The 27139-nt window shown below is 37.7% G+C and overlaps 1 protein-coding gene across 1 annotated transcript in view; it reads left to right on the plus strand.

Annotated features, from left to right (window-relative positions):
* Positions 1–4066: 4066 nt before the first annotated feature.
* UBN2 (ubinuclein 2) overlaps positions 4067–27139 on the plus strand; it is a gene marked incomplete at its 5' end in the record, with an annotated part of 40402 nt that continues 17329 nt past the window's right edge. Inside the window, 7 exons of the mRNA XM_009874833.1 lie at positions 4067–4159; positions 10604–10705; positions 20131–20268; positions 21325–21437; positions 22436–22934; positions 26218–26288; positions 26990–27119. Coding sequence (XP_009873135.1) covers positions 4067–4159; positions 10604–10705; positions 20131–20268; positions 21325–21437; positions 22436–22934; positions 26218–26288; positions 26990–27119 — 1146 coding nt within the window. The remainder of the gene's footprint in view (positions 4160–10603; positions 10706–20130; positions 20269–21324; positions 21438–22435; positions 22935–26217; positions 26289–26989; positions 27120–27139) is intronic.

Below are 27139 nucleotides of genomic sequence, written 5' to 3' on the forward strand. Positions count from 1 at the left end.
CCTGGGACCTTTTTCTGGCAGCTGAACAAACCCGTTCCCATGCCGGGCTCTTTTCCGGGTTGTCTATAGGCTCTGTGTAGGTAAATGCCGAGTTATTATCCCGACTCTGCTGCAAGCCTTGAGAAGCAGCGAAGTAAGCGTTAGCAGGCTTGGAGATGAGTTTCTTCAGTCTCTGGGGGGGGCAGAGATGAATGAGAATTAATGCTGAAGCTATAAACTTAACCTGTAGCTGTTAAGAACTTCATTCAAGAAAAAAGGCGCTTTCCCTTTTCCTCCCAAACAAAATATATGGTACTCCAAGTGCTTTGTATTTTAAGGAGAAAAGCTTGTACAGACAACTTTAAGAAGCAATCGGCACCAGCCAATCAGCAGGATCCAGTGTTCAAATAGGAAGGAGAGAAGCATGTATTTAAGCTGGTCACACTTCAGCCACTTGAGGATGCCAGTGAAATTGCATATGGTTAAAATAGTTGTGGCTTCTCGCAAGTCCAATACACAGACAGTTTGAGGGAAAGTTTACATCTTATTGGAAAGGGCAGGAGACAGGGAAGTAACTACTACCGAGAAGGTTATGGCAGCCCTGATGATGAAAACAAACCTCAAATACCAGTACCAAATATCACCACTAGATTTTTATATCCAGCACAAATTCAAGCATGTTTAAAACTTGTATTTTATGAACCAGAGTGTTTCCAGGCGATGATGATGCTGTAACTACTTAGCAGCCTGCTTACTTTTTTTTTGTTCTGCACTAGCATGGATGAACACACTGGATTGTGTTCAAATGTGGAAGGCAGAGAAATCAGTGACTGATTTTGATCCCTCTCAGATCTTCTGATTTGTATTAAGAAGTTTCTTCTGTTCATCCTGTCCTACAGCTGTTGTGGGCAAACAGTGCCAGTTGTCAATCCTGAATTGGTGTAGCGTAAGCATACTGCTCTCTGAAGTGCCATTTTTCTGAGCAGTTCCTGTATGAAGGTGGAAATTGTGTTAGTGTTCAGGAGTGTTTCGGTACGGAAAGGTTGGCTCTTCACTTTCACAGTTCCCAGTTCCATAAATTGCCTTTTTTTTTTTTTTTCTCCTGGAGATTGTTACTATGTTAATCATATAATTGGGGGGAAATGGCTTTTTTATGTAGTTCTGATGCAAATTCCATGTCTTCTGGGAGGAGCACTGATTTAGGAGATTTCTGGTACAAGAGATTGCTTTTAAGGTAGAAATAGTGCTAGAAATGCTTTATAAGAGATGGTTTATGGTTTTTTTTCAGCTCTCTGTAGAGTCTAAATTGAAATGAATGGATCATAATGGCTTGTCGATAGTTGGACTGTGTGGAACAATCAGCTGATTATGTAAAACAGTGTCACAAACTGTGATCCTTTTAAAGTGATTTTGAACTTTTGTTCTAAAACTGATACGCACTTGGCCTCTCAGTTTAACATTTTGCTTGCTCTATGGTAGAAGCTGGAAAAGCTACTGTGATATGGTAGGGAGAACTTACAATCTTGTATTAACTGTCACGGAGAGAGGGGGGAAACACATTTTATCCAGCAATAAAGTTAGTGCATGCTGGTTCCTTCACAGTTAAAGTAGTAAAAGAGGAAAATTTGGTCTGCACAGTGCAGGAGTCTTAGGGTGACAGAAGTCTCTTACCCTGATATATAACCTGTTCAAAATCTTAAAATAGAAAAAAATTATGAAAGGAAAACTAGTCATGCTTGTGGAGTAGAATAACAATACCAGTTAATGCAGCAGAGAAAATTAACTTGTTAAAATGAAGCTTGACCAAGTAATGACTGCCCTCTACCACTTTTCTGCAGAATCTGAAATTTGCTCTTTCCAAGTAGGTAGTAACTAGTTGACAGTTGATGCTGTGCTTTTAAGTGGAGTTCTAGATTTCCAAATTTGCTGTTGATTTAATAATGATTCAGTTTAAAATTAACACCTCATATAAAATGCACTATGCAAACCGTTTTTGTAGGGTGAAGATTGATTGGGTTTTCTGAAAGCTGTTGTGGATTCCTTTTTCCTTGGAAGAAGTTACTCGACTTCTAACTAATCCCATTAAAGTTCGACATTACAATATTAGGAGCTTTTCTTTCTATCTTGGAGTGTTGCTTGAAACTGCAGCAATTGAGGAAGGTTCTCTGGAGGCAGGCTGTTCTGAGAAGGCAAGAACTAGCGCACAGGAGTAACTTCAAACGTGACTTTAGTAGATGTCATGATGAAACAGTAGAGAATCCCCAAATTTATTTTTTTTTCTTTTTATCTCTTTGATTCTAAATTTGGAGTCCTAGCCTAAAGCAGAAGCTAGTGGAAGTGCTTATGTTTAGAAAGTGGTGCTATCCTTGTCCTGCTTTTTTATCTTGATAGAGAACATCCTTTAATAGGTTGTTGGTAGAGTTCATCTTTTGATAGGAATTATTTATGTAAAGATTTAGGATGCGAGTGATAAGTTAGTGTGGTTGAGGAGTTTATTTGCCTCTTAAAAACCGGCAGAAGTGAAAGTGCACTCCTGTGTCTCTATTGGTGCCCTGGAAGCTTGACTCATAAAACTTAAAGCAGGTGGGCCAGAAGCCCAAGTTGGCTTCTGTGAAGCAGGTTGTAAAGGTGCTGAACTAGTAATGTCTTAAAGTTACTGCAAAGCCTTAGAGCTGGCCATCAGAAACTGTCAAAAAATTGGCTCGATTCAAGATTCTAGTAGCACTTAACTAGTCAAAGTCAGCTACAGCTTTGAGAGTTTAGTGGAGAGAGACAGGTTAACACTTGAATACTAAATATTGCTTGACCTCTGGCCTCACCCTTGTCATATTTCACAATTAAAAAACACATTTGCCTAGCAAAAGATGTGGAATGGGTGTTTTCCCTGCTACAAGTAGAGAAAGCGATGTTGCGTGGATTGAGCTTTGTTTTATATTTAAGTGATAGCAGGAAATAGGCAAGTAACTTATGTTTTGGGATTAACTATAACCTCTATTTTTTCTTTAAGTACTATGTTTTGAAAATGTAAGATAATTTTGTGGGATTTGCAGTTTTGCTCAGTTTACCCTCTTCATTACACTGATCTTGATACTATTGAGCTAATTTGTTATTTGGTTGCCATTTAGTCAGTATATTGGCTTTTCATACTGTGGAGGAAGGATTTTGCTTTTCTGAGCCTAGTGTTGCTTTTTTTTTTTGTCTTTCATAAATCTTTGTTTATTCTTTGAGTGGTTCATGTGCAGTAAAATTAGTTGCCATCCATAAAGTAGTGTAAAATGAAACTCCATTACACTGTATTTTATCCTTCTAGTACCTTCCCCCCTCCCAACAATTACTACATTTTATGTGAACTCTTATTTGAAGAAGGCAGCCCTGCTTTTCTGACATACCTCATTTCCAAGAAAAAAAAAAGCACTGTGTATACTCTTGATAACTGTTCAATGACTTAGTGTCAATGAAAACCTCTTCCTCAAAAAACCCCAAACAAAAAAAAAAAGTGTACTTCCTGTTTATTTGTACAACTGGAATATTAAATCTCTATTGTCCTTGTGGCTGCTGTAGCATGAATTCTACCAGAGTGCCACTATGATTACTGAGATTACTGAAGCTACCTGAAAAAAAAAAAAATAACAGTACAAGAGTTAAAGGAAATATGTTAGTTATGGTTGTAACTACTGAGGTTTTTCGTTTTCTGTTTCCCTGTTGATTGATGTATGAGGTACATCTTGTGTGTTGTATCTAGAAGGATCATAGCATCAGAGGAAGCAGAAGTGAAGAGGAGTTGTATTTAGAGAGAGTTCTTTAGTTCTGTCTTATGCTTACACTTTCAGTTGATGTTGTAGTGGCATGCTTGGGAAAATACAAATCTCAGGCTTTCTCTTAACTTCTCTGTGTTCTCATTAGCAGAAGCATAACTGAATGATAGTTGAAAGGGGTTTTTTTAAGAAATTTTTAGGGATAAATTATCTGGGCTCTATAAATTCTGGCTATTTAGTCATTGGAGCATTGTTTATTGATGTTTAATAGGTTTTTATTAGATGCAATCTCTGTATTTCTTGTGGAATGAATATTTAACTTTATTTTTCAGAAGAAATCAGTTCACTCAGAAGATCCTTTTAATGATGAACAACGTGAGCGGCATGAAGTAGAAATGCTAGCCAAGAAATTCGAGGCAAAATACGTGAGTTACTTATACCTGTATTAAAATATGCAAATATTTAATAGTGATAACTTATGGTGGCCAAGAAGGCCAATGGCATCCTGGTCTGTATCTGAAATAGTGTAATGAGCAGGAGCAGGGAGGTGATCATGCCCCTGTGCTCAGCTTTGGTGAGGCCTCACCTCGAGTACTGTGTCCAGTTTGGAGCCCCTCACTACAAGAGGGACACTGAGGTGCTGGAGAGGGTCCAGAGGGGAGCTGCCAAGCTGGTAAAGGGCTTTAACACAAGTCATATGAGGAAAGGCTGAGGGATCTGGGGCTGTTTAGCCTAGAGAAGAGGAGATGGAGGGGAGATCTCATCACTCTCTACAACTGCCTGAAGGGAGAGGATGAGTCAGGGGTTGGTCTGTTCTCCTTAGTGGAGAGTGACAGGATGAGGGGAAATGAATTTAAATTGCACCAGGGGAGGTTCAGGTTAGATATTAGGAAGAATTTCTTTACTGAGAGGGTTGTCAGCCATGGGGACAGGCTGGCCAGGGGAGTGGTTGAGTCACCGTCCTTGGTGGTGTTTAAGAGACTACTAGATATTGCACTGTGGGACATAGTTTAGTAGGTTGATAGGGACAAAGGCTGGACTCGATGATCTCCTAGGTCTCTTCCAGCTGAAACTATTCTGTGATGCTGGAGAGATGTTAATATCAGGGGGGGTTGGTTTGTTTGTTTGTTTTTTTCCTTGAATAGGGTTGTTAATGTAGTATCAAATGACTTCTGTATGTTTTGAACTGACTGTCTCATTTTATTTCATTTAAGCAGCCTGAAGTTCCTACAAGCTTATTAGACAAGTCTGCTAAAGAGATTTGTCTATAGGATATTATAGCTTGTGAAGCTATTCTTGGAAAAGCTTCCTATATAAATAAAACTGATTAATAGATGCAGGTTGATATTCATGATAATTCTTTCCTCTGGCACAGTATTTATGTAATGCTGCAGTGCACTATTGAACATCTCTTCTGTTTCGGCAAAATACTGATGAATCTTGATGAATTTTTGACTAGTTTGGAATGCTTCCATAGGAAGTTATTGTTAAGTCATTGCTTGATGAGTTTATCTTGTAGCTGCCAGCTGCCTAAAGATACTCTGACTCCTGAAAGTGTAACATGAATGACTTGAACAACACTAGGTAGTAACATAAAGAGGCTTTCACTAATAAATGAAGGTAGAAATCAGAAAATGTTGACTAAAACCACGCCCAAACAGGTCTTTTAAGAATTCGTATGGGTAGGGTTGGGTAATTAATTCTGAGCTGGCAGTCACTATCATGCTTAGGCACGTTGATATTCTGGATTACTAACAGAGCACCTCAACTATAGAAAGGAAACAAGCGCAGTCATTTGTATCTTTTTGCTATTAATATACATATTAAAATCCTGTCTGATTTATTTGGACTTTTTTTTTCTAGCAAAGGCAGATTTCTTGGAGTACCCAGTCTACACATTCTGTAGAAGTAATTACTATTTCAGGGCGTGTTACCTGTGATACATAACTGAAGAAACCCTTAAACTAAAAAGAATATTTTTAATCTTTTGGAGGGATTGACAGAACCCCATATACACAGTTAATTGAGAAGGCGGTTCCAGAATACTGTTTGCTTTTTGTTTGAATAAGTTATTCTTCTGATCATGAGAAAAGTACTTCAAGTATACTCTTCTAGAAAACCCCTGTTCATAATACAAGTTAAAGTTTTTATAATGTCCTGAAACAAGTTGCTTAACTACAGTAGATGAAAGTCAGTATAGAGTATGAAAAACAATGTATGTCGAAGGGAGTGGCAGTAGAAACAATCTAATTTTACATATATATTTATGCATATGTCAAAGCTAAACGTGTACATTTATGGACAAAACATGATGTTAGTAGACTTAAGAAAACTAGAGTTTAATGCTCAGTAGCCATAAAAAAGGTCAGATGGATAACTTATTAGGTAGCAGTAGGTAGCAAACCGTAATTTTACAACAGTTTAAATACATGGTGTGCTTGTATCTTGATTACTATTTGTGCTTCTGATTTCTTACCTTTCTTTCATTCTCTGATATGCCTTAAGCCCCTCGGCCACACAAAATTCCTGAAAGGCAAATGTCTTCTATAAAAAGAACAACTTATTTATTAAGTTAGGGCTGCTAAGTGTGGAGGATGGTGAGGGATTAATACTTCTTGTCTTAGATACTCCCTGTCCTTTCTCTCTTGCTGTATGAGAATTGTCAGTCTCTGCTTACCGTCCGCGCTCAGAGGAATTGCATCTCTGTACACTGACCTGGTACAACTGCTCGTGTTCTGACAACATCCATCCGTCGTTGTCGTCTTGTGGCGAGACATTCGCTCCTTGGCTTTACCTAGAACAGGGATCCTGTGAAGCAGATAGCCATATGCTTCTTCTCTTTTAACAGCACTTCAGTGTAAAAGTAATCACTGATTGTATGAGAAAGAAGTAAATGTGGTTTGTTTTTTTTTCAGATTTGCAGGAAGTACTATATCCTCTGTGAACTAATTAGATATTACTTGTCTCTGTCCGTTTAAAATGGAGTCAAACAATCTTCTCATAGCATGTGTGGCAGTACTTCTGAGAAATTTGATGCATGAAGAACAGTCTGCCTTGAAGACACTACTTTTCAGATAAATTCCTGTACTCTTCATCAAATCAGTACAGTATTGACTATATCTTGCAGATACTAAGGAGAAGCCTGTGAATAAATATATTTTCGTAAAACAAGATGCATGATGTTAACGTGCTGTTTGTTTACTTGATTATTCAGAGGTTTTTGGCAGTTGCTGCATTTCTTAAATGCTAGCATAAAAATCTGTTCCAAATGGTAACCCCTTTCATTCTTTTGATTGCTGTTATTTTCTAGACAAAATCAAACACTGTGTTGTAAAAACATGTTATTGAATCTTGGACAGTATTGTATATAATGTAAGAATTTTCATTGGATCAAAATAAAGGTCCATCTCATGGTTGGTAGCATGGTTCTTCGGACACTGGTGGAATCTCATATTTGAAAGTATAACAGAGCAAGTGTGCATTGATATGCATTGATTGCCTGTCTAGCAATCTGTGGCTTAATTTCCTCCAAAACCAAAGGCTGCATGTTTATCCTATGTATAGCTTTCTGCCATAAATTTTCCGGACCATTCTGAGTTCAATGAATTTTTATGTTCCATGACACTGAGTAACATGATGATTGTTATATGAAAATGTACTTGGTGCTTAAACCTGATGAGTTCCCTTGGTGCTCCATAGTTTCTGTATTGTAAGAAACAGTGAAATATTTCCTGTTGTTCTTCATGCTGCCTCTGATTCAGATGCTATCATCGAAATTCAGCCCTTTGTTCCCCAGCTGGTGTCTTAATGTTCTGTTAGTGTACAGAAGCAGTGTTTTTACCTTTAAACATTGTCATTGACTTACTGTTCCCTTTCTTGCTCTAATTTCTTTTTTTTTTTTTAATGAAATTATATTAATGGTAAGATGCCCTGATTTATTAGTGAAATAATGATGACTTCTGGTTTTATTCTCTGTTCCTTCATTTTTTGTAAATCCCAATTCTTGTATTTTTTTGACCATTCCTGATTGCTGGGTAAATGTCATAGAACTGGATGTAATCATTCCAGTGATTCCTGAGGAGCATAACAGATTTGGAGCATGCTGTATTTTTTTTCTTATTTGGGTTTTCCTTCCTTTGTGTGGATTACCTTGCTTTTATTGATACTGAATTCAGTGGATGATTTGTCATACTATGTTCAGAACAGCTGTGACGTCTTTCAGTGATTCTTCAGTTATCTCTTTTTATTTACTATCCTCAGTAATTTCTATCATCTTATACCTTCCCCAACTGTTAGCCCTCTCTGCTTCTGGAGATGAATGAATACACATTCCTTGGTGATTTCACTATTTACTTTCTTTGCCAAAATGAAATATTTATTACTACCCTTTCTTTCCTAACTTTAAACCACACATTAATTTGAATGGACCTTCCCTCTTATCCCTTGATAGGTTCTTGTCTATAAAGATCTTTGGACATTTTTTAAAGCATCTGAGGTACTGTTTGCTTCTGCCAAAATTCTTTCCTGCTATGGAATGCATATTCTTGTGCCTGCTTGTTCTGTTCTTTATAACTTCTATTAACTTGCCCAATACAGAGATCAATTTTACTGACAGACTCTGCTGTGCCCCTTGGAAAATTCTTCAAAAATTGGCGTTATATTTGCCACCTTATAGTCACGTTGGGTACAGGTTGTTTAAACCTTAGTTTATGTGCCACAGTTAATTTGTTGAACTTGTATTTGAGTTTTCTGGGTACTTGAATGAGTGCTGTTTGTAGCCTCAGAAACTAGACATCTTAATTTGCTCCAGTATCATGAGTGCTTATGTTTTGGGACAAAAACATTGGAGAAGAGTCTTGGGATAGATGAAAAGCTTCAGTGGTGAAAATTCCCTGAACTACTGCATAGTAAACACTGATGCAGATAACCCCTTCTGTTCTGCTGTGATCTTGCATCCTTGGCATCTTGATCATATGGACTTTCAGCACACTTCCTTAAACATAAGTGGGCAGAACCAGGCCTGAAGGAAATTCTCTTAACTCTACGTACAGTGGTTTGGATATTTTCCTAAGTCTGAATATAGGTTTTATTTTAATTCTGCTTATATTCATTTGGCTATTGAGAGACTTGGTTTTATTAATTTTATTCTGTCTCTGCACTATGTTTTATGTATAACAGGCAATCAGAATGTATTGAGAATTTATTTATATATACGTTTTTAATGCCTATAGAGTAGCCATTGCTGCAAAAGGATTTTGGACTCACAAACAAGGGTGTTGATGGTAACTTGGGCTTAGCAAGAGATGTGGTACGCATATTAATGAGATCAGTAAAGGTAAAATATAGTTTATGTAGCATTCTTGAGACAGCCTGCTGGGCCTCAGTCAGAATCATGAGAATTACATAAGCACAGGAGTTTAAACAGAATTGTTAAGTGCTACCTTTATTTTTCCAAGATTTTTTTTTTCCTTCTCTCATATCAACTTTTTTTTTTGGTAAGAAAAAAACCCTGCATTTTATGGGAAAGTGTAGTCATTTGGATGTTTTACCAGATGAATGACTGTAGAGGATGATAGGACTGATAAAAAAAGTTGCTTAGCTTGGAAACCTGAGGCTTGGAATACACTCTTGATGTTTTTCTCCTAGGAGTATTGCATTTATTTATTGCATTATAGTTGAGAGATTCCTTGCAATGCTTAATTATAAACTTGAGTTCTTGCAAAATATTCTTAAAATGCTGGTGTTCAGGTGCTTACAGTTCTCATAAAAGAGCCAGGATGAAGCCTTTGCACAGTGTCTGCATGCTCAGAGTAACAGCTGGATTGTGATATTTGAATGTCAACTAAGACTCATGCTTATTCTAAACAGAACTGTAAAGTACAGGCTGAGAAGATTCTTCATGAGTAAGTCTTCTCAAATTCACAAAAGAACACTGCTTGCCATTTTAGTGAAGGTGGTGCCTTTTGGAGAATTCTATCTTTCAAGACTTTTGTATTGACAATTTTGACAGTATATGTGAGTTGGAAAACTAGGCCTTACATCCTAAGCAGATTCCCATTTGTCTAAGTTTAGATTCCAGGAATATGGGAGTTTTTACTTGACTTGATTTAACAGTAAAACTTTTATATGAGAAAAGTGCTTACAGGTTAAAATTAAGTTTTCTGTTTCTTGGAGGTGAGTGCGCCCACAGTCTCTATTATGCAGCTTCTGGCTTTAAGTTACTCAAGTAACTGTTTCGTGTCCAGTCCTATCAACTGAAGTGACAGGTCTTGCATTGCAGAGGATTTGCTCTTACGTTTTTTTATTCAGTTACGTGATATGAATGCTGCAACTTCCTGAAAACTCATAGACACTGGATCTGCAAGTACCAGATCTGTATTTTTCTCTTTTGACTTAGGCTTCGTGTTTCTCTAGAGAAGCAATCTATCTTGTGTGGGGAAACACTTTACTGAGTTCTAGGCTATCGGTATTTTCCTTTAACAGCTCTGGAACATGCTGAAAAACTTAACATTTTCTAAATTATTCCAGTCCTTCTTTCACTAGTGGTCCTAGCATTATGTTTTAAAAACACAGAAAAGTTAAACATCTCTACCGAGGAAGTGTTAGGAATATCTTGGTCATGCAGAAACCAGGTGGCTAGAGAATACCTTCCAGGGATCATACTGGTAAGGCTGTAGTAAAGCATGTTTGCTGGAACTCGTTCCTATGTGGAAGTTTTTTATTAGACGTCTAGACCATCTTCAAGGAAGCATCCAAGAAAGGAAAGCTGCTAATTCCCTGAATGCCCATCCCTCCAATGCTGTGTTTTGTAGGCTTTAGTACATTGCTTCCCCATTTCCAAAATGACACAACGCTTGCTCGCTTTGCAGGGTGGAAAGCCCCACAAGCATCGGAAGGATCGCCTGCAGGATCTAATTGATATAGGTTATGGTTATGATGAAACGGACCCTTTCATTGACAATTCTGAAGCGGTAAGTAAGCCTCATCAAAGCAGCAAGAAGGAATAAGACAATGCTTTATTTTTTTTGATAAAGAAGAAAGGTAAGGAAATATACTTTGTGCTTATGTATAACTGGTGTGGATCCGAAGGGCGTACTACTTTGGGAATCCAGCAAATGATTGTATTTATAGTCCTGTTTACATGTTGCACGCTGCAAGAATTAAGAAAGTTACTGCTATATCACATAATTTTTCAGCTTTAGAAATGAAATTATTATTTGTGCCTTTCATTTACTGGGGACTGAAATTAACATGGACTTGGAGTTTCTTGTATTAGTTATCCTGCTCTTAAAACATGGTAAGAATAGGATGGTTATTCTAAATATTCATTGAATGTGTCTGGAAAAAAAAAAAAAGAGTTTAAACAGCTTGGTTGAACAGCAGGATAGTACAGCTTATTTTGTGTGAGTATTTTTCAGAAATGAAAACAGATCTTGATGTAAAAGAAAAAGGTATTAGTTAGGTGCAGGCAATATCAGGGATATAAAGCGGTTTATAAGAGGACATGTGATACTTAGAGGTAATACATTAAATTGTGAAAATGAGGAAGAAGCTTAGAAGAGAGAGTGGATGATAAAAGATTATAGAAAATTACAGAATTGTAGAAAATTGTATAATTCTCCTTTATTAGTTGTCAGGAAGAAGTTTAGTCAAGTAAAAAGGAATAACAACAAAAAACAAGCAACCCCCCCCACCCAAACAAAAAAACCTAAACACCTGACACTTCTAATACTCTAGCCAGCCTTCAGTTTCCTTCACTGCTGAGTGACACTGGACAAAGCAGCAGTGACCTGCTCTGAAGAGGAGGGAACTAAAAGTCAGAGTGAGAGGCGATACATCATGAAAATAGATGCTGTGATGAATATTGCTCTTAAGAACTGTGTGAGGTTTACAGGAAGTGTGTTGCAGAACTGATGCCTTCTTGAGCAAAAGAAGTTCAGCTGTTAACCACAGTGGATGGTAGGCTGAGCTCATTTGTGTATATTGTTAGTTGTTGAAGTAGGCCTGAAGGCAGGTGAACAAGTTGCCTGAGAAGCGAGTTTGGTATAGATGGTTGTTACATTGTACTAATTTGTCATTTTTTTTTCCTTGGTCTAGATTAAAATTTTATTTGAATTTTGTAATATTACACTCCCCTGTCATTATCCCTCGACCTTGATTGTGCTGCTGGAACAATATTGGGGACTAAGCCTTGGTGTATGTCCTTTTAAAAGGTCACATTCTGATCTTCAGCGCAGTAAGAACAGATTTGCTTCACTTCTGAGAAACCACTTGAGCCTATAGGTTTCTCAGTGTTACTTAAGATAGCCATCCTGAGTTGTGAAATTCTATAATACAGGACTTAAGTTGTGGTTTTTTTTCTTTATTGTGACCTATCACAGATCTCATGTAATGTGGATTATATATATACTCACAGTATAGGTCTTTAACAGACCTATAGATTGAGAACTGCTAGATTCAGTCACTGGTATATTAGTACTTTCTCATCCTGAACCTCCTTCCAGTGCTGTTCTTGTTCCCAGCAGCAGATCCATTAGATTTGTAGCAGTATTTACTTTTGATATCTCTTGCCAGGCTACTTGCAAGAACATACAAAAGGCAGTTGTTAGAAGACCAGATGGTTGCATCATGTGGTAGCTGTGGAAGCTACTGGGGAGAATGGTGTATTCTCTAAAGATTGCTCTCCTGAACAAGTCATTATGCTTTGTGTCTGCATTCCAGATACAGAGTGGTGAGAGACCATCTCTGTTTTGCTTTCATCCCCATTTCTATGTAGAAAAGAAGAAAAAATGCACTGCGTGCCAGCTGCAGTTCAAGTTGCTGTTGTAGAGTTTGAGGGTCCTGTAGTGTAGGAGTTAAGTTCAACAAAACCTCTCATTCCATCTCGAATGCAAATTTTCAGAAAGAAAATCTATATGTCTAGCTTGCTCATCTTCTGTGGCCAGCTATTAAATCATCATGTACCCCGTGGAATGTGAGAGCCAGGGGCAGACTGGACCTACTTCCTTTTGGAAGATAGCTTTTCATGTGTAATAAAATATATAATATCCTGGGCACAAACACTTGTAAAATGAATATGAGTACCTCTTGAACTGCTCTGGGATTGGTGTCCTATTATGTCCGTCAGTATCCCAGAAGAAAATAATTGAAAACTCCCTTCGAATTTTAGTCCTTTTTCTTGTCACAGGTGTGAAAGAAATACTGAGCTCTTTGGTCCTGAAAGATTTATTCCATAGCTTTAGAGATATTTTCCTTCTAAAAAAGGATTTTGAGGTAATGCCATCAAATACTATTCAAGAAATCAAACCAATAAAACTCTTTTGAGCAGATATTGCAAGGGGGTTAAGGAATTCTGCTTCCTTTACATCAATTTCCAATTAAGCACTTTTATGCATGTAATGTACATGCTTATATAATAAATAGCATATGTAAGAGAACATTTGGGTCCTCAGAAAAAACATGTAAAGCAAGACTATCGTACTATTGTTTCTAAGCACTATGTAGCGATTAGTCTGATGGCAAGTCCTAATCTTTGCTTATTTTAATGAACCTCTGCAGTAGCAATATACAAAATCTTCATAACCTGCAAAGAAAACTGTCTCTTCTCAGTGTTTCCACTACTCTGATGCTGAAATTAGGTTTTGCTGTAGGGTAAATTGCCCAGAACAACATACATTGTGGAATGGTATTCCTGTGATTTTTCAGCTTTCCTTCTATTCTTCCTGCATGCACTCACGCATGCGCGTATCAGCCTGGTTTGACTGGACTACTTGCTCTTGTGATGACCTCTGAGTGCGTGGTTGGCTGAATACCTTCCTGACAATGTAAACTTTATCTAGATAGAGATTCCAGGGGAATACAGTGTTATCTGAACTTTCTGCTGTGTAGATATATATAGATCCAGGGATCTGAAGTAAGAAATGGTGTTAGTGAAAGTGTATGCAGTTTTTTCCTATTCAGAGGTAATAAAACTTGCACATCCGAAACAATGACCAGCTACCAGGTTAGGCAGATGAATGTAGAGAAGGAACCATCCATCTAGAAATCTATAAGCGGTGCAAGCTGCTGTCTTTTGAAGCAGCGATACCGGGTAGCCACACTGACAGGAACTGAAGCAAAACGTGAATGCCAAGAGCAATGGGAAGCAGGCAGTGCAGTACTGTGGACATGCAGGGCCCCATGGGAATACTTAACCCAGTCTGCTGTATTCATGGTTCCACAGTAACCTTCTTAACAGCAGTGTAAGAGTCCTGCGCTGCTGCGTAGAGAAAACTAGCCTGCCAATCGCTTCTCATACAGTACTTCAGCTCTGAAATTTGAAGCTGATGGATTGCCAGCAAGAGCACAAGAGCATCTTCCTTGAGGTATCTGAGATGCTTTTTCCCAGTGAGACTAGTATATGTTTGGGGAATGGCAGAGCTCAGTGTGCTGATGGTCCTGAAGAGTATCTACTTGGGAAATAGCAAAGCTCAGTGTGATGATGGTAATTCCTACTTCTTTTTTTTTTTTTTTTGGTGGGGTTCTGGACCAGATGTTGTTTCAGGCCACTTGATGTTCTCTCATCCTTCCTAGTCTAAGGAGTTTGTTTTATGCATCACTGTGGAGGGCAGTATAGTTGCTTGAGAAAGATAAATGTCTCTTAAGAACTCAAACAAACAAGATAAAACACCAAACAAAGAAAAACGTTAACCTGCTAGTGTTAGATACATGTACAGAAAAATGCTACATAGGATCCATTATTAAACATTATTCCAGTGTTGGATTGAGAGATAAATTTAGCATCGCTGCTGCTTTTGTTGACCTATATCATAAACCTCATCCATACTGAATACATGAGGGTGCATTAGAGCTTTTTTTTTTTTTTTAAACTAGCTGTTTCATTGGCTATGGATTTATGTGTTTATATTACTGGTTTGTCTTCCTTGTTTATTGTCACTATTCCCAGTCCTGGAAGTTCTGTGGTTGGGGAGTGGTGTTCACTTAACTGAGTGTACCATGCCACCTTTAATAAAAGATGTCTTGCACGCTTCCCAAACGTCTTCAGGGTAGATTTGCCAGTTGTCGCCTGACATGTCGTATGCATTTGGGTGAATACAAGGGCAAATTCCAGTTAGGAGATTCTTTACTTTTTATCCCTCCTAGCCCCAAGGTAAATAAATAAAGGTGTACAGTGGCATACCAAACAAATAAAGCAGATACTACGCTATTTATACAGAACAGACATATTTAAACTGTATACCCAGCAGTCCTCTAGTACAAGAACCACTATGGCCAGAAGAACAAAGGTAGTTGAATTTGCAGACAAAGCCTGTGTTTGTAAAGCAACAGTAATGTTCTCTTGCTACTTCTGCAAAATACCATATCCTTTTTTAGGAATCTCTGAAAGAACTGAGTTGAACAGATGAGGATGGTCATGTTGAATGGTCATACTTTTTATAATGTAGGCTGAAATATTTTCAAGGTGATTTAATGTCATCTTGTTACACTGAAAGTTACTTAGACTAAGAGGCTGGCTTTGGTGACTGGTGGAACTTCTTAAAGTTGTGGTGAGAACAAAGCAGGGCAACATACATGTACTGGTCCTTCTCCCAAGGTGCTCTCGTAGGCTGATGGATTACCATATCGTGACTACTTAACTAGGATTCTCCTAGGAGACTATTCTCTCCTAGTCTAGTCTACTCTGAGCCAGGCATTACATTACATCTTTATTTAATAGTCTGTTATGCTTCTTTCTGTTGTGCTTTGCCAGCTGGCCTTTGCCCCAGGGTTAAAAAAACCCCAACAAAACAACTTGCTTATGTATCTTGGAAGAAGAACCTTCTTTACCATGGGAAAGCTCTTTCTGCTTGCTTTTTGATGTTGTCTTGGATTAGGAAAGCAATGTATTGTTCTCCCTTAACATTGTTCAGGATTTTATGTTCTGTTACGCTATTTTTCAGAAATATGGTTCTGGCTTTCTGTTTGAAAACTCATCCTTAAAGGACAGCAAAGCCAAAGAGTGCATTTCAGTTCTTTGTGTCTTTAGGAAGCATAGAGATGGATCAACTATGTTTGAAGCATCTTGACGTATGTAGTGAACTGTCTGGATGTTTAGTCCGTTTGACTGAAGCAACCATATTTGGCATGAACTTCAGTAGCTTGACTTTATTTAGTGGGCTAATGATCATTACAAAATAAATAGCTTTTCCCCTGCCCCACTGGTTAGAGATACCTTAAAACTAAACAAGGAACAAAAAGTACCCCTCCTTATCTTTTATTTAAATAAAACCCATTCCACAACAAGTAATTTACAGGCTGCCTTTCTTAAAACACTTAGACATATTTGCAGCAAATCTCACTTCCATGTCTTAATGTGGAAATGTTAAAAAGCCTTTTCACATGTGTATTTCTGTAGTATAGGTTGTTCTCTGGAAGAGAGCTGAATGGCAAGGATTATGATCAAAATAGCTTAACACAAGAGGCAACGATATGAGATACTGCTATATGCCGTGGGTTTGGATTTCAGAACTAACTCAGTATAGCCCATAAAATTTCACTATTGAAACTAGTTAACTTATTTTAAAAAATACCTAAATTATCTTTCACACCTGAACATTTAATTAGGTTAATAGCACTGGAAACATAGTAATGTAGCTCAAGGACAATAGCTGAAAATAATTTACATACTGATCTATTTAGATGATCAGATGTTATTTCAGTCTGCAGAATGATTCTGTAGTCATCTGTGGAGTAGATCCATATTCACAGGAGTCAATCATGTATGAAGTCCTGGTTGTTTGTAGGTCTGAGAATTTTCATTTTCGATCTTGGAATGTGTAAGGAAGAGCAGAACACTGTAAAGGGCTTAAACCATTTTCCTTAATAGAGTAATTTCCGTCATTTCATACATAGAAAAAGGTGTAGTGCAAAGTCTTGAAACTACTTCCTCAGAAGATTTAGTTGCCAGAGCCGTGTTCCCTTTAACTGAGAGTCCTGAACAAACTTTAAAATCAGGTTTGATCTAACAATTGCCAGTAGTCTATATATTCAATTTCAAATTTTCTTTTCAGTTAGGATGCTAGAAAATAGTAAGCTTGCCTCGAAGGAAGTGGTACTAGGTACACTGGTCTGCAGGCCCCAGTTTTAGGTTAAGTTGAAAATAAAATGAAACTTTGAGTTCTAAGTTATACCTTGTTCAGTAGGCTGAGGACGAAACAAATTTTGGTAATAAACACTCTCAAGGTTAGGAGGAACTGAATGTCAGTCTTAAAGTCTGACTAAACCACAGTCCTCAGTGGAAGCTGATGAAACCTCAACTAGTAAATTACACATCCATGTCTTGCTGATGCTATTATGGAGTAATTTGTTCTGTATATTGAATGAATTCTGCTTTTTTGGTTGCCCTGTTCCTATGGATCTGTGCCACGTGGCATGTAGATAATTTTAATCATCCATGGTGATCCATGGCTTCCTCACTTGTGGACTGTCTGTAATCCTTACTTTTTCTTTTGTGTTCTCCAGGGCTTCCTTGACTGCTTTGCAGCCAAGTCTTTACTGTGTTTCCCTTTACTTGTTCTTCAGTTCCTGTGATAATGGTCCCAGCTTTGACTGTGAGCTTTCTCCTTCAAACTTGCCAGCTACTGCTCGCTCCTGTTTTGATCGCATACTGCCTGCCCCACCCTCACCAATTCAGTTCATACCCTGTCAGCTCAAAAGGGAAATGCATGTTCTGTGTGTTAAGCACTGTGGATAACAATTTATTTTCTTTCCCTTTCATCTTCCTTGTATGTAAAGACACTGGTTCTGAGAGCTGTGGAAAAACATTAGATTTTTCTGAAATTCTTACCCAGCCTCCAGTCTCAAGTTTACTTTGCACCTCCTACTTTGCATGATCATCCTGGCCCCTGAGGATGAATGACAAGTCCAAAACTAAGGCAGTTGACTTTCATTTGTCCAATTAATAGATTCTCCAGCTTTCTTGCACTAGTCTTTTCATATGGCCTTAGGGTATTTCATAGATCCTGTCATCTTTTTTTCCTTTCCCTTTCTGTCTTTCTGCACTGTTTTAAGCCTGTCGTTCCAGGAAGATAAAAGGTGGTGATGACTCATGGAAATGTCTGACTACTTATTCAGATCAAATGCACATAGGTCTCCAGTTCAGGCCCTCAGCAGCTTCCCTGTTGATGTATACATTCACTGTTTTCCTCCTCTTCCTGTCTTGGAAGCCCAGACATTTTTTTTTTAAAATCATTTTATCTTCAGTATGTTTTGCATGGTGTGCAGGGGAAATGAAATGAGATGATAGCTGACACTCCACACTGTGTGCTCCCTTCATGGAGGTGATCTCGAGCCTTCAGTTCATGTGGCAGTTAGAACTGCCTGCTAATTTACTCACTGTTGAATTCTGTGTTGACAGACATGCAGTGGATGGCCTGCTGGTTCAGACTTCCAAATAACAAACACGGTGTTTCCTTCTAAAGTATCTTAATTCTTAGTTGTTTGGCTGTGCTACGGAACATTAATTACTTGCAGCTGAAACTCAAAATTGTCTTTATCCTCTACCAGAGGACACACCTTTGAGGTGTGTCAAAATCCTACCCTTACTTTCAGAAGAAGGGCAGAAGTTGATTCTTAGTCATTGCATTGCTTCAGTGTCTTTCTGGTACTTCTGGAACACTTTCTAGGTCCTGTAAATGCTTCTTCCTTATACTACTTGGCAGGTATGTGTCTCAGGCATTCTGTTTTTGTGCAGACAGACTACAGCTTCCAGAATTGTATTTGTTCCTTAAGTGAACTGTCTTACAATTTGCAGTATTTCAAAACTAAGACCAGTAGTTTGAATTTGGAGTAGTTAAGGGCAGGATTGTCCATCTGTGTAGTGATAGTGGCATTGTCAAGACAAGCCCCCTTAATTCTCTTGCAAGCACTTCCATGGCTTGTTTTGTTGATACTTATGTATAGATGATACTTATGTATAGAGCTCGAGTGCATCTATTCATCCTCCCAGAATAATAATAGAATAATTATAGAATTAGTATAATCTTCCACTGTACTTAATATTGGCCACTTTTCCTGTGCCTTTGGATTTCAGTACTTTTGAGATACAACGTTGTAATTCTAACTTGGAAATTCCCTCATAAATAATAAGTACTTCTCAAAATAAAGTGTGTAAGAGTTTGAAACTTTTGTGGTTTTAAAGCTGTCTAAACAGAGTGAGAATTTGCCTGACTTTCTATAAAACAAGCCCTGGCATCGTGGTATTTGTATAAGAGGCAGTGTCATATATTCAATGCTTAAAATTTGAAATAAGATAATACATACTGTGGCTAAGTTTTTCATGTCTAGGATAGCGTTTTTAACAAAGGAAAAGTTCAGAGAACGTTGTAAGAGAAGGTCTTTGAGTAGGGCATTGTGTTTAGAGTTGGTACTAAATATAGCAGATGTTGAAACCTCTGAATAGGTCAAGTGCACTGCAGAAGTTAGTGGCAATCTTAATGAAACAAAGCATATAATCTGAGAAGTTGGTTGGTTTTTTTTATTTATTTTATTCTTAACTTACCAAAAAAACCTGCCATATCTCTACTACCTTCAGTCCCGTTTCCTGGATGTAATATCCAGTTCTGTAAAATTCTGATATAGATTAGGCTTCTTCCACTGCAATATAGTGGTTGTTCAGCCTGTCATCTCTCTAAAGAAATACGGAGGAAATAGGTTCTGGAAATAAATGTAGCTATTACAGATAAAGGGGCTGCGATAAAAGTGCATGACTAACGGAAGGTAACTTGAACTCTGCATTATCTTGTATGATTGAAGGGTAGTCAATAGAAGAACTGATAGAGACACTTTGGAGGTTTTTTTACAAAATCTATTTTCAACCAGTGATATTGCTACTATCCTTGTAAGGCTGTCATAGATGAAAACAAATCGTTTACTCTGTGCCTGCCTATTTTGTGGACAAAAAACCGCCAAAGAAGTTGCTCACAGGCAGGTGATATATCATTGTTTATATAGCTTATATATCTTGAGATTTAATGAGCTAGCTCTCAGAGACAGTGTATTGAGGGAAAAAAGTTTAAAAGTGGTTTGTTTGTGGGGTTGGTTTATTTCCTTGTGGTGTTAGTGGGAAATGCCTCTGTGCCCATCCGCATTTCCTTCAGAAAGCAGTACTTTTAATGCTGTAATCCTATCTTTTCTTCCAAAAAAAGTCATTGCTTTGAAAGTAGAAAAGGTTATTCTGTGGTATTAATATTCTCTGCCTCGGCCAATAAGTTTTCAATAGCATCATTATCCTATTTCGATTCCAGAAAGCTGTGCTGTGTACCTGTGCATGATTTTTCATGTATAGGGACTGGGAAATGAAATGCCTATTCATTTTACTAAGAAATGCTGATAAACTCATCTTCTTTTTCCTGCCCAGTATGATGAATTGGTTCCTGCATCCCTGACAACCAAATATGGAGGGTTTTATATCAACACTGGTACACTGCAGTTCCGCCAGGCATCTGACTCAGAGGACGAAGATTTTGCAGAAGACAAAAAGCATAGGCCACCTAAAGTGAGTGATCTTAATTATGGCTTTCATACAGAACTTACAGCTAGGTGGGCATAGGGAAATACTTGATACCCATAGAATGGCTCATAGGAGGAAGCTGAAAGAAAAATGATGCACAGTACTCTTCTGTTGCACTTTCTGTTTTGTGGCTTATGTCCACAGGCTGTCCAGTCTTGTAAGACTAACCATCAGTTTAGGCAAGTGAACAAGTTGTGTCCATCAATATTGAAGTGCTGAGTGATGATTTGAAATTGTTACTAATACTTGGAATAACACCTGGCACGTAAGAATATCAGTATTAAAAAGTATGTATACGGTCTTTCCCAAACAGCTTGCTCTGTTCTATGTGCTTTGACAGTTTATGCTCAATGGGAACATAATTGCTTGCATAGGACATTCATAAGTTCCTTGCCGTTCTAAGAACTTCCTGATTTCTGACGTCTATTCCTGCTCTACAGTTCTTTAATGTAATTTTAAGGTTCTTGTATTGGATCTGACTGGAATGGAGTTAACTTTCCTCATAGCAGCCCTTATGGTCCCATGATTTGGTGTGTTGATAACACACCCAAGTTTGTCTGTTGTTGAATAATGTTTGCACAGTGTGAAGGCTTTCTTCTTCCCTACCCTTTAGCAGCAGGTAAGCTAGGGATCTGCAAGAACTTGGAAGAGGAGGCAGCTGCTCTGAATTGGCCAGAAAGATATTCTATACTATGTAACTTCATACTCAGCAATGGAACTGTGGTAGCACAAGGCGATGCTGGTGATTGTCTTCCAAGGTGGCCGTTGTTCATACTAGCTGGGCATCAGTCTGTGTGTGCCATAAAATATTTTTCTTATTGAAAACTCTGAATTCAGTAGCTATTTAAAGATCACTAATGACTGAGACTTGTCAGTAATGGCAGTTGCTGCTAGGAATCCCGTGGTACTGTTTGTCTTTATACACATTGGGTTATTTTCCCTAGCTCTGAATTGGAAAGTTTAAGAAAAACTAAATGTTTCTTGCTGTAAAAATCCTTCAGGGTGGATGAATCATTCTTCTTTATTTGATCTCTTTTCTAGATAGCAAAGTTAAAAGAAAGCGAGGATCGTGGAATGAAGAAGCGCAAGCGGAAGGATGAAGGGACGGAAAAGGAGAAGAAGCCACGGAAGATGAAAGTTCCTAAGCAGTTGGGGTAGGTTTCTTTCTTTAGATGAATCCTTGAACTGTATGTGAGGTTTGATTTCAAGACTGCATGCAGTGCAATATTCTAAACAGCTGTGATAACCTTGCTATTTATAAGCTATAATTAATAGCTAATAGATTTTGAGTTTTGTGGGGTTTTTTTTCCATAAATCCTACAAGTTATTTTTTTTGTCCCCCAAAATTTTGAACAAGGGATAATAGCAGTAGTAAAGACAAATTACAGAAAAGTAAAAGTCTTTGAAATCTCCCCAAAGTCTTCTATAGGACTACGAATTGCATCTTCTAATGAAAAATAACGTTCTTCCTATCCCTTGGTTTGTAATCTGCAAAATTGTAAAGGTAGCTTAATTATTCTACGTGTTTCTTACTAACTTGGTGTGCTTTCCTGATTTCTGAGGCTAGCATGTAAGGATTAAGGTGGTGGGGTTTTTTTAATTGGCTTCCAGAAAACTGTTGGTGATTGAAAGTTGTATGAATATTCAAACTGGTATTGAAAACTTCTTGATCGTATTTTTCATCAAGGTGATGACTTGGTGGAAAATGCTCAAGTAGCATATAGGTATTAAGCCTGCATTTCAAAATTCTCAGCAATGAAGAGAATGGTTTTTAACACATGTGGTGTGCCTAAACTTAAAGCAGTGTGGCACTGTTCAGGAGTCTGAGAGGCAAGTTTAAGTATTTTAGTAGCATAGATCAGCCACAAGTTTAATAACTGTGTCAACTTCTCCATAAGTAAATTTAGAAGTCAAAAGTAAATAACCTTTGTCTTAATGTGTACAAAACTTAGCAAAACAAATAAGTTGGAGAGCATGAAATTACTTGACCAGCAAAGGTTTATATTTGATGGGCTGATGATGGAAGGACAAAGTACTTGCTTCTTCCCCTGATAATTTTTTTTAATTATACTGAACTCTCAGATTTTTGTGAAAGTTTATTAAGGCCTCAAAAGTCACATGCATTCTAATGAAAGATTTTTTTCCTCTACAGAGTAATGGCCTTAAATTCACACAAGTCTGAAAAGAAGAAAAAGAAATTATATAAAGACTCACTCTCTCTGGCTGCCATGATCCGTAAATTTCAAAAGGAGAAGGAAGCCATGAGGAAGAAGGAATCGAGTCCAAAACCTCCAATGACTGTTGCAACCTCTACCCCTAGTAAAATTCCTTCCTCCTCTCTCAATGCAGGAAATGATATCTCTGACTTGAATCTTAGGATCAGTGATCCTGTCCTCTCCATTTTTGGTAGCACAAATGAACGTGAGCTCCTGCAAGAAGCTGAAAGTGCCCTGGAGATGCTGGGAGACATTGACTTTGACAAGTTGCTTGATGGCACTTCTGATGGCAGCCCGGTATCTGAGCTGTCAGGAGAAAATGGAAATGTCACTCAGGCAACCTACACCTCTCAGGTCATGACACCCAAGCAGGTGCCTGCCCTCCCAGAAGGTCTGCCTGTGCTACTTGAAAAGCGTATTGGAGACCTTCGAACAGTAAGTATGAATTCACTGGCAAGGGATTGCATTCAAGAATCTGAGAGAACGAGGAAGAATCGTGAAGGCCTAAGTTGTTATCCTTGAATGGCTGGCTAAAATGCCAAATACGTAGAATTTACCTTAATTTATACCCAGTTGAAAATAGGCACAGAGGTGTTGCAGGTCAATCGTTAACGCAGTGTTTCTTTCACAGTGGAGACAAGGTTTTCTAAATCTTGTGTGTACAAAACTTGTAATGTTTGTCCGAGCTTTTTCCATAATGGAAATATCATTGTTACTTGAACTACTAGTTTGTGAAAGGGATGGGTGTTTTCTTTCTTTGGAGAAAGAAACTACAACTCAGCTACAAAAAAAAAGTCCAGAGCCACAGGAATCACAAAACTGAGCATTTTCTTTTGGAAGGTTAGGATTAAGTTCAAACTCTTCAAAAATATTAGTGAAAAATATCAAATCCACAGGTTACAAATATCCTAATAGCTTACTGAAAAGGATCATAGCTCTTAAAGTGTTATATGCTCCTTGTTTCAGTTGTGGATGTTATCTCAAGTTGAGAATAAATTTGTTGTTTAATTGTCCAGATTCTGATATTAAAGCTTTTCCTTTACTCAGAATAAAGTGCAGCTTTTCCTTTACTCAGAATAAAGTGCAGCTTTTACTTACACATAATTTTGAAAAAGCAGTTGAAGTTACTACCTTTTTTGGGGGAAAAAGAAAGTGAACAGTAGCAGAACTTGCTTTGCTACAAGGTAGAGCAACGGTAAAACACAATACTTTTCTGAGCTGTATATAAATGTCTCATAGTACTCTTAGTTTTTTTTAAAGGTACCAAGCTAAGTACAGCCAAGGGATTAATATTTACTGAAGTGATAAAGCTGATTATTCAGGTTAATTTTGCCTTGAATCAAGCTTCTAGCAGAACTGTAAAAGAACTGGATTTGGCCAAAAGTTGGGAAATGGTGGTGGCCCACCCCAAATTCATGCTGCTCCACTGCCTAAGAAGCCCCACCCAGTTGGAAGAAAGCTTTAATTCAGTGGCTCTTGTAAAAGCTAACTTTTTTATCTTCTGCTTTAGATTATGTCTTCTGGAAGTCTGATGTTGGCTGAGCAGAGCAAGTGTACTCATACACTTGGGGAAAATGTAGACTGTGTGTTGACTTAGAGATTGCAATTTCTTTACCTTCTGCAAATTGCAGTCATCTGACACATTATCAGTGGGGGGGGGAAACATCTTCTAAAAAGCAGGAAAAAAGAAATGGGTCTTGTCAAATACTTACCAGGCTCACAGCTTTAGTGCTCTTTAGTGCAAAGAATGCTAAGAAGTTTATAAAGCTGTAGGAAAAAGCCTATGTTCCATGAATGGAGTATGGTATGTCTAGGTTAAAAAATTTATTAGAAAGCTCCTGACCAAATACAATAAAATTTTTTTCTGCCTTTTTGTAGGTTAATGTGTTCTAGTTCTCTTAAGTGGGCAATTCTAAACTACCGTCACAGAAGGCAATATTGTACACAAGCAGAAAAGTTAATAAAATTACTTTTTTTTTCCGAGTGTGAAGGTAACTGTCAAGATAATCTGTTCAGTGATAGCAATGCAGTTTTTGATTCTGCCAATGTTGCTGTCTTTGAAAACCAGCAACACTGTCCAGTATGCAAGGATAATGCTGAAATCACCTTTTAAGGTCTACCTGGAACTGCATTGTCAAAAGCATATATTTCCTTCCACTTGATATAAATCAGAAGATGGCAATAATCCTTGTGTTCATTATGCCTAAAGATACTGGGTTTAAGACTTGAAAACTTGTCTTTTTAGTATCCTATCACTTGTAAACATCTGTAATTTTTCTAATTTTTTTTAGCAGGACAAATGCTTCAATATTCTTAAACAGATAGTACCATCCCCTCAGCAGCTGAATTTATGGTAGAAAGTAGCGAACAGAATGCAGTCCCTACAGGAATTTAAACTCTGGTATCAGTGTTCATAACTGAAGTGGTAAAGCATTCAGACAATAGGCTACCTTCTGGTTTCTGATAGAGTATCATACTCCTGTTTTCCTGTGCAGTGTAGAGTTCACAATTTCAGAAAGTATTTTTCTTTCAAATTTAAATGGGTCAAAACAAAAAGCAAGAACAGTAAGTATTTCATAGAAATAAAGGAATTTTATCAAGTTAACACTTGCATTTATTTGTAGTTATTGGCTATTTTGTCACAATTCACTAAATCTTTTTAAAAGGCAGAATTAGAAAATTTTTATTATTTGAATGTTCAGCCTTGTAGCATGTTGGCTGCCTCTAATGTTTATCAGTCACCATAATGATACCACCCTTGCCTGCTTTTCTGCATGCACATTGTTTTCCAGCTCCTTTAGATATTTTCTGTCTACTCCAGTGACAGAATATAAATAGACAACAAGCCTCTAAAAGTGTTGATTTTTTTTTTTTTTTTCCCCTCCTCTATAGATCTGCACAGTGGATCAATACTGTAGAGCGATAGATCTTCCTGATTTTTGTAGAATGGTGCAGGGAATTGGCTTTCTGTTTGTGAAAATAAGGATCTAGGTGATAAGAACAAAGATAAAGGGATTCCACACGGGAATTTCTGCAAGAGCAGTATGTATAGGAGTAAGGCTATCTTTTTTTTTTTTTTTCGTCCTTTCTCCCACTCCCAAACAGACTCAAAAAGAGACCAGACAAAAATAATAAAGTTATATAGTCTAAAGATGGTGAGAATGCTGGACAGCACCAGGAAAGATATTCCTCTAGTATACATAATCCCTTTGCAGAAATTGCAATGAAGGATTGAGATGGATATAAGAAGGCTGAGGAAGTTGTAACTGGGCGAGGCACATAGCAGAGGTAGAAAAGGAGCTTTTCACAGATGGAGAGTAGAACTGTGTCGGTGCTCTTGCCAGCTTGACTTGTCAAGCCATGCTCTCCTTTGTAAAGCAAATGGTGGTAGTGGAATGTTGCTGGTGGTGACATCTCTACCATTTTCTTTCTTCATGGTTATTGAAAAGATGAATGTTAACATCAATGATCTAGACAGATTCTAAATAAGAATGAATGATTGTCCTAGAGCAAGGCATTTTTATTTGACTTTAGTAATAACAATCCTCACCTTTTTTCTAAACAGCTGTGAATAGTTTGGTTTTCTTTATTTTTTTTTTCCAAGTAAGGCTTTTCTCTGGAAAATTAAGAATGTGATACAGCCATAAAAATAAAGATACAAAGGTTGTGGTGATAAACTGATCTATGACATTTTGCATACTCTTTGCTATTTTTTCAGGCCGCCAAGATGTTTGATGAAGAAGGCAGGAAGAAGTTTTTCACACAAGACATGAATAATATTCTACTGGAGTAAGTGCTTATCTGTACAACCTTCCCTTTTTGGAAAGGGGTGAAAGGAAAAGTACAGAAGAGGAAATATTATTGAGGTTGTTCCAACAAAGCCCTTAAAAGTCAATGAAGGTAGATCAGTCTAAGCAAGTTATTAGCTAAAGAGATTTGTACATGAATACGGTTCCTGTCATGAGTATGTCTGTCTTTATCCAGTGTAAAGTGTTTTGTAGTGCCCTGTGTCCTCGACTTCATGTGTAAAATACAACAAAATTGCCATTATTTCTTCTTGTCCCCTACTTTCATAACTCAAAAACACCTTCAAATTTCATGAAGGAAAGTACCAGCTCTTTTTACTCTGTAATTCTACAACTAAACATTTAATATAGAAGATTCTATGTTCATGTTCTAAGAAACAAAAAGTAATTTCTAGAAGCCTGTAGCAGTCAATTTTATCAAGATTGATGTGCAATGATGGGAGTAAATGAAATTTGAATGGCGGTGTTCAGCATCACGGGAGAAGTATGTATGTGAGTGGTTTCTTGCCATTGATCAAAACTTCCTCTTTTTGTAAAAAAAGTTGACCTAAAGGTGTCCAAGCTTCTATTTTTAATATGCATAGCTAGACTATGTTGTGCATACAAAGCTTCCTTAGGCTTCTGCTCAGTTGTCATCTTGGTGTCGAAGTGCCTCACTGGTTGACTCTCTTGTTTGTTTGTCAGTATTGAGCTACAGTTACAGGAGATAAATCCTGCCATCCGCAATGGAGTGTACTCTCACCTTGAGGCTTTTGTGCCATGCAATAAAGACACACTGATAAAGCGTCTGAAGAAGTTACACCTCAATGTCCAGGTAACGACGGGGAGATTAGC

The sequence above is a fragment of the Apaloderma vittatum genome, unplaced genomic scaffold (assembly GCF_000703405.1).
Source record: "Apaloderma vittatum isolate BGI_N311 unplaced genomic scaffold, ASM70340v1 scaffold21328, whole genome shotgun sequence".
NCBI classification, from domain to species: domain Eukaryota; kingdom Metazoa; phylum Chordata; class Aves; order Trogoniformes; family Trogonidae; genus Apaloderma; species Apaloderma vittatum.